Source organism: Eulemur rufifrons, chromosome 7 (genome assembly GCF_041146395.1).
Source record: "Eulemur rufifrons isolate Redbay chromosome 7, OSU_ERuf_1, whole genome shotgun sequence".
Taxonomy (NCBI): Eukaryota; Metazoa; Chordata; class Mammalia; order Primates; family Lemuridae; genus Eulemur; species Eulemur rufifrons.
In genome coordinates this window covers 89,285,831-89,298,748 of record NC_090989.1, presented here as the reverse complement: position 1 = coordinate 89,298,748, position 12,918 = coordinate 89,285,831, and the positions used below count along the sequence as shown (strand labels likewise).

At 39.3% G+C, this 12,918-nt stretch overlaps 1 protein-coding gene across 3 annotated transcripts in view; it reads left to right on the top strand.

Annotated features, from left to right (window-relative positions):
• FNDC3B (fibronectin type III domain containing 3B) overlaps nt 1-12,918 on the top strand; it is a 329,585-nt gene that overhangs the window by 217,316 nt on the left and 99,351 nt on the right. For all 3 annotated transcript variants that reach the window (XM_069475276.1, XM_069475277.1, XM_069475278.1), the window contains exon 7: nt 5,655-5,713. In XM_069475276.1, coding sequence (XP_069331377.1) covers nt 5,655-5,713 — 59 coding nt within the window. The remainder of the gene's footprint in view (nt 1-5,654; nt 5,714-12,918) is intronic.

Here is a 12,918-nt window from a genome sequence, read left to right as displayed (position 1 = left end):
CTGCATTTGTAGGCATTGACTGGGTGTCCAGCTTGCTCTTATTATTGAGTCATTTTTCTTTTTCATCCAAAAGTATTTATTTTTGTCTATCTAGTTCTTATATTGATTGTTTACCATTGACTTTAAGCTTCTTATCCCAAAAATGGGCATGATCAAAAGCTGCATACTTTCCACGCCCCTAGTTTATTATACGTGATTTGTTGAAGAGAATAGCTATGTCAGCTCCTTGGCAAATCTGAGAAAGCATATTATGTTATGACGGGCATATCTGCAAATGAGCCCTGTGGATGAGAACTAGACAGGAATTCAGAAAGAAATAATGCTGATGTCATTCCATTGGAATGAGAAGGCTGTTACAACCATAAATACACTCTATAGCTCGCAGCTAAGTGTATAGCTGTTATTTCTTTTCTAAGAAGGAAAAAATGTGAAACAAACCAAAGAAGTAAATTGTGTTTATAAAAAGGGATATTTTAATTAGTTTAGGTCTTACAGTTATTCAAACAGTCTGAACTTAACGTTTCTTTTTGGAGCAAACATGAAAACCATTATTTATGGAAAGTTTAAATTTCACATGACACATCTTCCCTCTATGTGTGTGGGTTTTTCATTGCTTCTCGGCCTTTTGGCTGAGAGCAAGTATATGTGTGTGGGTTTTTTGGTTTTTTTTTCATTTTAAAGAAACTATATTTGCTTTGCTTGTGTATTTTTATTTTAACCTTCCCTTTGCTAAAAATGCTTTATTTTCTTGGTAGGAGCTTTGTTTTTAGGGAGAAAGAAAGACTTTTGAACCTCTGAGCTAAACCCCCTACCCTTTTTTTGGCATTTCCACATAGGCTGGTTCTCAGCTGACTGGGGGCATGTTTGAACTAGAAGCTCCCATCAACTCCTTTTCAAAAATTCGCTACCCTCGAATGAGACTGTATCTACAAAACAAAATGCCCCTTTAGGTGAAGCACTGTCCAAGAGTGCCCTGTTATCCTCTTTTTTATTGTTTGTTTTTTTGTTTTTTAAGTGATGAGCTAGTCTCCATTGCAGAGAAAAGCCTTTCAGATACTAAGAAGGCAGAGGTACTAAAAGGTGTGTGTTCTCATGTCCATCCATTCCAGCTGTGGTCACCAACAAAACTAAAGCAGGTGGAAAAACCATTTTGATCTGTTTGCTCACCTCTTGGCAGCTTCAATGTGAGGGAAAAGGAATATAAAGTTTGCTCACATGATTTGCCTCTGACCTCATTTACTTGCTGAAAACCAGAAGGAAGCAGACAGCCCTGAGAATGAAGAAAGAGAAACGTGTCCTATGACCTTGCGCCAGAACCTTGCATTTCTGCAGGACAATCTTTTGTTCGGTTGGCACACACCAAGTACCAAGTTCTTAAGGGGGGGAAACAAATGACATAGTTTTCAACTTGATATAGAAGAAGATAGCCTAAAGGCATATCATATTTCTTTTTTATTTTGTTTCGTTTGTTCACTTTTCTGCGGAGATTAACTATTCTTCCTTTTGTGTCTATGTCTGTGTGTGTGTGTGTGTGTGTGTGTGAGAGAGAGAGAGAGAGAGAGAACGCAGCCAGCAAGCAGCAACTTGATCCAAACTCTGACATACTCTCTTCGTACAGCTGGGCTCTGAAGCTGTTTTACAGAAAGGGTGATAATCAGTCTACTCCCAAGCACATCTAAATCATGCTGAGGGAGAGGTAGGCCAAGAGCTTAGTTAACTCCATTATTTAGATAAGTAGAGTTGTGAATTTTGACATTTTCATACCAGGTTGTTAACCCTTATATAAGAGTTTATATATGGTAAGTAACTGTCACTTGAGTTCACTTAAACAGATTTTATTTTCACTCTTGTTTGGTGAAAATTGTATGCTTGGGATTTATTTAGTTTTTTCTTTTCATCTGTGGCATCACAAATGGAAAATTGTTAAATAAATGTGTTGTAAATGCATTTTTCTCTTCTTTTTCCACATTCACAGTTAGAACCCTGAAAGAAAACACAATGCCCGCCTGGTGTTGCTACCACACCTCTCCTGATAGAGCAGGGCAGTGCCCAGACACAGTAGGACAATGATTGTTCTGACTCTGCCTTCCATCCCCACACCCTGCCCTTTTGATTTTTGATCTTCTGAAAACCCTTTATTTATCTCCATTCATGGCCCACTTATTCTTGCTTTTCTCACGTACCTTTCAATGGCCTTTGCTCTGCTCATTTGACAACTTTTTCCGAGTTAAAAAAAAAAAAATTCTGAGAGATAAAAAATTACCTACTGAGTGCAATGTATGCTATTTGGGTGTTGGTTACACTAAAAGCCCAGACCTCACTGTATACAATATATCCATGTAACAAAAGTACACTTGTACCCCCTAAATATATTGAAAGAAAACCAAAAACCAACACAAACCCTCCCATGGGACTTAGAGGGTCTCATCTGCTACCTTCTCTTTCTTTTATCCACATCGAGGCCAACACCTCGCCAGTCTCAACCTTCTGCTCTCCCTCTCTGCATCCTTCCTTCTGACCCCCAGATCTCTGTTACTTCTTTGTGATATAGTCAAAGGTTCTGCTTGCTTTGGGACCAGATACTAGACTTGTGGTCTTGAAGAAATCACATCTGCTCTCTAAGCTTCAGTTTCTTCATTGGTTCCTCATCCTCATTCCTCAGTCAACCTAGACACTTAAAGGTGTTGTGCCCAGCACTAGAGATGAAAACTGTGATGTGCTAAATAGACATCAGTTTACTCAGCACTGTGAAGTAGAGCAGAGAATGGTCATCTTGCAAGGGATGTTATAAAAATTAGCAAGGCGGTGATACATAGACAAGCATGTACCTAGGTGCTCAGAAAATGTCAGTTTTTATGATTGTAATCAAAGGCAGATAGACAAGGAAAGTCCTCGCCTCTCTTTGGAAGTTGTTTTTATCTTAGGGCCTTTCACTTGTATTTCTGGCTCTTACCTGAAACCCATTCTTTTTCGATGTTGGACAGATCTTTTTTCCTTTTAATCTAGCTTTCTTCCCATTTTTTTTTTCTTTCAAAAGCATAACTATTTCTTCTGTCATCTGTATTTGAAAGCAGGGTAGGGGGATCTCTCCAGTTTTTATGGAACAAAGCATCCTTTTTTAACTCTCCATTCTTCCATACCCTATTTGTAGTGCAAATTCCTGAGGATTCTGTATTTGCAGATCTCTTTAATTCTTCTCTTCTTTCTATGTTAAGTAGATGATCATCTCTGTTCTAGTCTAAACTTTTATTACCCCAAGGATAGGGTCTGGCTTCTTGCCCATCTAAGATAATCTAAATATGTCATTCATGGCAGACGTAAACAGCCATCTCCTTCAGATAGTTGTTTGAATGAAGCTATGTGAGTGTTTGAAACCAGTGTCCTTCAAACTCTAGAATATCCAGAAATTGAGAAAATTTTGTCTTTAACAACTGAACCAGTTCAGTTATTTTGATTATGCTTATGTTTTGTTTTGGAGTTTTGGGTTTTTGTAACTGACAATTTTGAGATATATAATATTTAGTTTGCTTAGTAGGGGCTTCCAGAAAATGTGAGGATATGTCCGCTTTTCAGTCATGGATACAATTTATTACCTATATCTTAACATGAATACATGATTATAAATGGGCTTATGACATTTGGTTTTTTGAATGTGGGTTTTCTTTTTAAAAATTGCAGTTTTTAAAACTATGATATTGCTACCAGCCAATTTGTGTTTCTCACCAGAATAAAGGTAAACATGTTCTGCTAAACAGAATGCAATGGAGAAAAAAAATGAAGAACCTATCCTTTTAAAGTTTAGGATGGTGCCAACTAGAAGTTTTTGTGATTTTTAATACAGACTTGTTCATTTAGTCAGGAAATATCTGTTGAGCTCAGAACATGTGGGCACTGTGCTAGGTGTTGGGGGTAAATGGTGACCACGTCCTCAGTAGGGGTCAGTACACTGCAGCCTGCCCTGAAACCCGTTTTTATATGGTCCACAAACTAAGATGGTTGGTACATTTTTAAAGGATTATGAAAACAAAGAAGAATATGTAACAGATCTACATGTGGCCTACAAAGTTTAAAATATTTATCTGATTCTTTATGGAAAAAAGTATGCCTACTCCAGACCTGTAGTATCTCTGCCTTCCTGCAGCTTATATTTTAGTAGGAAAGACAGTTAATAAGCAAGAGAACAAATAAGAGAATTCTTTTCAGATTTTGATAATAGATAAGAAGGAAATAGGATATAAGAGTGACAAGAATGAGGCTAGGGCAAGGGGTAGGGGTTAGAGTGGGATATTTCAAAGATAACTTTGGGATATGACCCAAACAATGAGGATGAACTGCTCTGCGAAGAGCTGGGCTTGCTAACCCACTCTCTCCCCTAGTTCCGTGTCCCCCTTTTCCTGGAAATGCCTGCTTATCCACATAGCTCAGCTAGATGTTGGTTCCTAGGACATCCTTCTCGAATCCTCTTTCAGATTACCTCTGCCATAGCACCTTTCACACGTGGCACTGTAATGACGCGTTTGCTTTTATTTCTCCCCCATCCTCCCTCCATCCCTAGATTTGAAATGTTTTAGGAAAAAAGACATCTGTCTTGGCAATCCTCTCTCTCCAGCATTTATCTCATAAGTTGAACAGTTAAATGGAACCTACTATAAACTCAAAATTAAGTACCATCAAGCTCCTTGTGAAAATCAAGAGGCTCCTATAATAAGTTGCAGATTCTTAAGTTTAAATCTATCATTTATATTTTTTATACATATTCTTCCCACCCTATCCTCTCTACTCCAAGCACGTTTCCCCTTTCATTTCTAAAACCTAATTCTTGTCCCACCCTGAAACATGCCCATTTCTCTATCTTTTTAAAAGACACCATCATTCATCTAGTTGATCAGTCCAAGCACTAGGAATTATCCTTGGTTCTTCACATTTCCTCGCCCTTTCCTGGCACCTCCAATCCTCCAGCACCTACGCGGCTAAAACTCATCCTGTCTTACCATCTTTGCTACCAGCTCCAGCCCAGGCCAGTTCTGTCCTCTGCCTGGACCACTGCAGCAGTAAACCAACTGGTCTTTCTGCTTCCATGCTACCTTCCTTATATCCATTATTTATGCAGAAGCCGCACAGACTCAGAATACGATCATGTCAGTCCTTCCACTTAAATACTCCAGTGGCTGCCCATCAAATTTAAACATTTGAACTCAAATAATAATAATTATTATTAGGTGCTTTGAAATTCAAGTGAAAAATTCAGTTTTTAACAAAAATAAAAACTGAACTCAAAAATTTGAACTCACAGCCCTGCGTGGACTAGCCATTGTCTCTTCATTACCCTCAGCCTCTAGCTGCATTCGTCTCCCCTCTTGTCCTCCTTGGGACCCTTTATTCTCTGTTGCCTATTGAATTATTCAGTGGAACTCTGTTAATCTCAATAACATTGTGAATACTTAAAACTATGCAGTGGCAAGTCAGCACAAGGACACTAAAACCCCTGCCCCAAAGACACCCTCATTCCTGATTTTCTTTATCATGTTTGTGATGGTAACAGGCAACTGATTTAATGATAGATAACCCTAGTTAAAAGGCCTTGGGGAAGGAACTTGACGACATTATTGCCTTCTAATGGTATTGTTTTTCCTTTTTTCTTTCTTGCAATGCAGAGTATGAGTTGGAAGTAAAGAGGGTGCAAGACATTCTTTCGGGAATAGAGAAACCACAGGTATGTCTTCTGGATTTCTCAGCATAAATGACACTTTCTTAAGAATTTCAGATGTGCTTTTCTTTCACCACACAGTAGGTAAGCAAAAGGGCCCCTTCCCATTGCATATTTTTTTTGTATTTTTTTTTATCTCAGCATATTATGGGGGTACAAAAGTTTAGGTTACGTATATTGCCCCCCTGCCCCTGCCTCCCGGAGTCAGAGCTTCAAACGTGTCCATCCCCTAGACCCATTGCACATTATTCATCAACTCTGAAATAGTGTTCAGTTATTAATGGGGTATGAAAATATAGACCAGCAGTCTTCTGTGTAGTAAAAATCTACTGAAATATCTTCTTTATTTAGGTATTCTAAATGCAATTAGATATTCTTTCCAACTTCCAAGAATGCATTTTTTTTTTCTTTCTCAGTTCTACAGAACAGTTTTCTTTTGGTAATTTTTTTTTTTACCTGTGTAAATGTAGTAATAATAATTTTTAAAAACCTCAGTAATTCCAAGTATTTTTTGAGTTAAATTTCAAAAAGATGTTTAAATATTAGCTGAGAAAAATAAGTCCAGAACATTGGGTGCAATGGCAAGAAAAAAATTGTTGGGAGTGGTGATATTATGAGGCTTTAAGTTTGATTTTGCCAGGTGCTTTGAAATTTAAGTGAAAAATTCAGAATGTTGATTGAGCCTTTCATCTGCGATTAGAGAGCCAAAGTTCTTTTGGAATATTTTCTAGCTGAATTGGAAAACCTTGATTCTTCATGTGTTTCAAATACTGAGGCTTTTTAATAGAAGAGCCCAAATATGCCTCAGGGTACATAGTTGAGTTTGACTGAACCTGAAAGCATGAGGTGTGTTGGAGGACGGGCATAATAGGGCCCTTGTAGAGGAATGGGGTGTTGATGTTGGGCTGGGGAGTCTGTACTTACTCTGGTAAGGAGCAGGCTGCCTTTGAGGGTTTTTGAGCAAAGAAGTTATGTAATCAGGGCTGCATTTTCAGAATGATCAAACAGTTGGCAAATGAGTTGGAGTGAGAAGAGGGTGGACCCAGGGAGAGAAGTGTTAAGAATCTACTACTGTAGTATTGGTGAGAGGCTAGAGGAGTTAAAATTAGTGTGGTGGCAGCAGGTGTAGCGAGGAGGAGATAGATACTAGAGCCATTCAAGAAATAAATCAGTAAGGCATTACAACATATTAGATAGTGAGTGTCACGGATAACTGGGCTTTTGAGTTTGTGTGCCTCCTCTTAATGCTTGCTCTGGGACATCTCCCCTAATTACTGTCCCTGCCCATCAAGTGAGATACTACTCTTAGTGCATACTCAGTACCACCGTCTCACTGTGCTCTGCATGTACCTCTGCTGTTGTGGTTAATAATAATACATTTACTCCATTCCCTGATTTCTGTGTCTTTCCCAGTAACTTTTAGTTCTTCTAGAACAGGTTCATATCTATGTTCTTGTTATCTTCAGTGCCATTCTTGGACATGTTGAGTTTGTTTCACTGGCAGGGCATCCAGAAAGATAAATACTGTGGTCACTCACAAGTGTCTGGTAAATCAGTGCTGTGAAGAGAGGAGGAACAAGACCGATTGGGGGAGATCACATGCACAGGAATGATAGTTAAAAATTGTAGGAGTGGGTGATAGCTTTGGTGGCAGGGAGGAGTGGAGCATAGGGAGAGATTAGAAAAGGCTTGAGGGCAGAATCATGAAAAAGGCTTGTATTCATAGTGTAGTAAAAAAAGAAGAAAAATCCTTAAGGAAAACAGAGGAGTTATAATCACAGAAAAGGCAGAGCAACAAGTTAGTTCATTGTCCCAGATGTGGTCTCAGACGTGTGTATGCACACAGTGCTTTTCTTCAGATATTCCGGGTCACTTCTTTACTGCAGAAATGACAGAATCTATGTTTCTTGAGGATAATGTGGCTCTAGCTAGGTAAAAGCAATATTCAAATGCATTGGTCCTTTTCATTGATTGATTCAGCATTTATTAAGCACTTAATCTTTGCAGTTTTAAGAGCAGAGTAGATAGACAGGCTTTTTGTAAGTAGCCATGATGTAAGGTATAATTTAGTAAGAGTGTCCTCTGAGAACTTTTTTCCGTATCATTTGGAAACAAGGGTTGCTTGGCTACAGAAGTGGATGGGCGTTGGCTCTACCCATCCCAGCCTGGCCAAACAGTTCTGTCCCCATCATGGAGAGATGGCTTCTCAGAGCCCAGTGCCTTTTGGCCCTTGAATCATGTAGCTAAGTCCCCTTGTTCTCATTTGGTGTCCACACAGTAGCCTTTTGAGAATTTTGCTTCCTGTTAGGCAGCAGAAAGAAAATATGTGAGGCAATTGACAGTATTGTCTAATCCGCCAGATAATTTTGTTTCTCATTATAGATTAATTAATTGGTGATCTGATTTTATATATCCGTTTCTATAAGTCTTATAGTGGTTTTTTTTTTTTTAACATTCCTGAGTCTGATTGACTCTGTAACACCAGCTAGATCGAGTTTCTGAGTCTGCTGGGCAGGGGGCCAGACCTGGTGGATTCACTTGGGTAAATGCCACGAGGCCGTGGACAGCGTGAGGCCAGGCAGCTTATCTGGATGCCGTCCTTTCTCATTACGCTCCTCCAAATATCTAACATGGCTTTTGAGTTAGAAATTCAGTCACAGGATAACATTTCCATATCAGCATGATTTAGGTGGGTATGCATATAGGAAATATAGCCAAGCATTTTCCTTAGTCCTGTAAAGCTAGAGTTGTTAGTTCTGCTGCATAAGCACAGCATTAACAAACTCTAGAGTTAAAGATCTATAGATCAGCATTTATAGCTAATGTTCTTTTTACCATTGAAACTTGGACTTGCCAAAATATTACATCCTACCTTTTAAGCAGTTTGATGAAAATCATCTGATAAAAAGTGAGTGTCTCTGGACACAGCTGTTTCATCAGTATGTGGGTGGTGACTGGGGGTAACCAGCCTCTGGGCCTGGGTCCCTGGATGACAGCGTAGGTATATCGAGGCTGCCTGGGCTGAAGGTGTACCAGATACGGGAATTTCTAATGAGTGCCGTGCTTCCTCATGCCTCCTGCTTTTGCACATAACTAAAGCACCTTCTCTTCCTGTCTACCTGTATTAGTTTCCTTTTGCTGCTGTAACAAATTACCACAAATTGAGTGGCTGAAAACAATACAAACGTATTATGAAGTTCTAGAGGCCAGAAAGTCCAAAATGTGTCTGGCTGGGCTAACATCAAGGTGTTGGCAGAGTTACGTTACTTTCCAGAGGCTTTGGGAGATAATCTGTTTCCTCCCCTTTTCCAGTTTCTAGAGGCAGCCTGCATTCCTTGGTTTGTGGCCCCTTTCCATCTTCAAAGTCAGCAGTCATCTCCCTTCCACTTCTGCTTTCATCGTCCCGTGTCCTTCTCTGACTCTCCTGCCTCCCCCTTCCACTTACAAGGACCTGGTGATTACACTGGGCCCATCTGGATAATGCAGAATAACCCCTACAGCACAAGATCTTTAACTAATCATACCTGTGTGAAGTCCCTTTTGCCATGTAAGGTAACATATTCACAGGTTCCAAGGATGAGGATGTGGACATCTTTGCAGGGGCTATTCTTCTGCCTACCACACTGCCATATTCCTCATAAACCTTCTTGCCTGGTAACAGTCTACTCATTCCTCCCAGCCCAGTTAGTTTTTTGTATAGTAGTTTCTCTCCCTCCTCCTCCTACTTCTTTTCTCTCTGAAGTTCTTATTCATGATTGTGTCATGTTTATTTATGCGTCCCTAATACCTAGCACTGTCCTTGGCACAAAGTGAACCTTTCACACATGTTTGCTAAATAAATGTGTAGCCAACTGCTGTGGCTGTAGCTAGGCTCTGGCGGGTGGGACAGAGGCCTGAAGGCTGACCAGCATCAGAGGATGAGGCTCAGCCCACAGAGTACGAGGCAGCAGCCTGGGGGAAGGGCCCATGCTTTGCAGTCTGGCACTCTGGGTCGGGACCTGTCCTGGCTGTTAACTGTCTTTGTGACCTTGGGTAAGTTATGTAACCTCCTTGTGCCTCAGTTTCCTCATCTTTGAAAGGTAAGATAATAAATACCACGTGGGACTATATGAAAAGTAAATCATATACTATTCATAGAATACTTGGAATGGAGTATTTCTCTACAGTTCGTAGCATATCATTAAGCAAAAGTGAAATTCCCCACTATACTCTGAAATGATTAGGAGGGATGTCGGGTTCCCTTCCAAGGAAAGAAGCAGAAAGTTGGGAACATAATTGTAAAACAGATTGTTGTTCTTAATTTTTTTTTATCTTTCAGCCATATCTGATAGTACTTCTAAATAAAAGGCATGTATTTTTTTTTTTTTTTGAGCTTTTGCAAATGATTTGATTTAGGTGCAGAAACAATACTTACTGCTTCTGGATTCCAGTCATCTGTCTAGAGCTTTGGGCACCCTGAATTGAGCAAGTCATTTACTCTTCAGAGACAAAGATCCAAATACTTAGTCAATTTTCATTTTAATTTCATTAAAACAGTGTATAAATATACTAAGTATTTGTCTTGGGACTGTAACAATTAAATGCCTTGGAGACTTCAGTGGTATAGCCATTGCTATGCCAGAGGAATAAGCTTGATATTGTTGCCAGTAGCTTAGGAATTAACTAGCCACCTTCAGCCTAATGTGGTCTGATCTCCTCCAGGGTAGTCTCCCATATAGTGGTGGGCTGTTTACTTTCAGGATATAAATAAATGTAACCTAGAATTGTGGTTCTGCATTGTTTCCATCTGCTAATGTTTAGCTTGTTGAAACAATTGATTTGTCGGTTCCAGAAGTGAGTAAACTGACCTAAGGGGAGCACTTCCCTTGTTAGAAGCATTCCTTGAAAGATAAACAGCGATGTTTCTGGGAACAGATATGAGACTCATAGCACTTAAGCTGTTATAGAAGTAGGTGATTGTGAAATTTTTAGATTTGAGTCTTTTTCTTTGACCTTTTCCTTTTTCATTTGTTTTTCTTTGCGGTGGTATTGCTCACGGTGATACTTTAGAAGTGAAGCCAGTATTTCTATGGTAATATTTCCTTAGTGCACTCCTTAATTAGATCAGTGGGCCTCCTACATAGTTAATCCAAAGGCCAGACCAAATTTAGAAGCTACTAACATACAGAGAAGTATTTTTGAATATGAGAGTAACAATTTAGTAATTCTGAAATTAAATGGTGTTTCTGATCCAAATAATATCATTTGCACATAATTCTGAGAATAAAAATTGTACAGTTTTACGGCACAGTGTTAAAATACTGGGGTGAATAGAAGAGAAGGTGCAAGCAAAAAGAGAGGTAAGGATTACATACCACATAGCTACAAGATAATGCAGTTATTTCTATATATATATATATATATATATACACACACACACACACAACTGCTCTCAAAGTTGCAATCTATATTTAATATATGCATAAACAAGAATGATTTCTAATCAGTATGTGACAATTTAGAAGTAGATGGTGACTTTATGAGTCCTTCAAGGTACTTAAAAGCAGTTTAGTTTAAGTAAGTCATATGTCGACTTATACTAGTAACCTACACAACAGACCCTTTTATATCACTAGTGTAGAACATATTTCAGACTGTACCATGTCTAATAATTTCATAGCTAGAAATCACTACGTTTATCACCATTATAAAAGAGATTAACTTCTAGTTATGATGGATTAAGTAAACATTAGGAAGTCAGTTTTATGGCTTCTAAACATTTTCTGGGGCTGGACAGACAACAGCTATTGGTGATCACTGTGATGATCAGATTAGCTGTGCCCTAGCTAAGTTCAGTGGTCACTACTGGCCAGAAAGTTTCAGCAGAGAGAAAGACCTGCAATGTGAAGCTCACATAACGAGTGCTGTCGCTCCAAAATAGGCTTGAACCCAGAGTTCCTGGACTTCTGAATGTCTCATTAAGGCACCATCTCCCAGGACACTTACCTAATGCTGAGGATTCACCTTTATGTGATGTTCTCTTGAAAGGCACCGGGTCATTTTCTGAAATTGGCCCTGAAATGGAAGTGAATTCCAAGTCCTGAGTCCACGTGCTTGCTCTTCAGGATTCTAGTGCCTGCAGAAGGGAAACCTGAGGTCAGGAGTCAGTGAAAGGGAGGGAGCAGGAGCACAGGCAGGGATTTGGCCCCAGAACATGGTCTCAGTCTGGGTATCAGGCTGCTTAGCTCGAGGAAGGAATTCACAGAAACTGCTGTCCTTTGAAAATGATGCTGAGTTCTCAACATGCATTTCCAATAGATTGGCATATTGGAAGAATGCATTTCCGTAAATACCTGCGTTCAGATGACAGTTTGTCTCCTGAAGGCTTGTTTAGGGAAAAGGTGAATATTATTTTAGTTGATGCTTCAAGTGTTGTACATCTCTGTTCACTTAAATAAAAATTATTCAAGTCCTAAAGGAAAAAATTAAATTTGTAATAACTGACCTAAAAGGCAGAGTTTAAAGGGATGTGAATTTACGGATGCTTGTTTGGTATCTAGAGTGCTGGCATTTGACTGAGCTTTTCTGAGACATGCTATTTCACACCACCATTCATAGCGTCAGCATTACTATATACTGTGTTCTCAGAATTGTGTAGAGAAGCCATTTATCTCCTTGGTTGAATGTTTCCCAGTACCTAATCAACATCTTTCTTTGTTATAAACTCTTCACAACAAAGTATCTCTGAAGTTAAAAATCAAATACAATATCCAGTCCCTCAGGATTATTCCTTCATTGTGTGTGAAGGAATTCAGCAAATACACTGGTGTATGTAAAAAAAAAAAAATGCTGTCTTAAAATCTGGGTAGGTAAACCATAGACAAATAACCAAGTATTGCTCCGTGTAATGCAAAAAGCACCAAATATAGGTACCAGGAAAATGGCCAGAGCACAAAGAACATAGTGATTGATTCTGACCAGGGGATCTGGAAGAACAGTGCAGAAACCCTTCCTGAGTCAGTCTCAGGGTATCTGTCATGAGGTCTCTCATGCAACTTTTCAGCAGGTTGGGGCTTCTCCAGGCCAGAGATCTATCTGGATCATCTTTGTGTCTTTGTGTTCACAGCCCCTCACAGAGTGAGGTATGATGATTAAATGAATAACCAAAGGCAGCATTTAAACTGGGTCTAAAAAAACTTTGCTGAAGCCAAGAAAGTGGGAAAGTCAAAAGC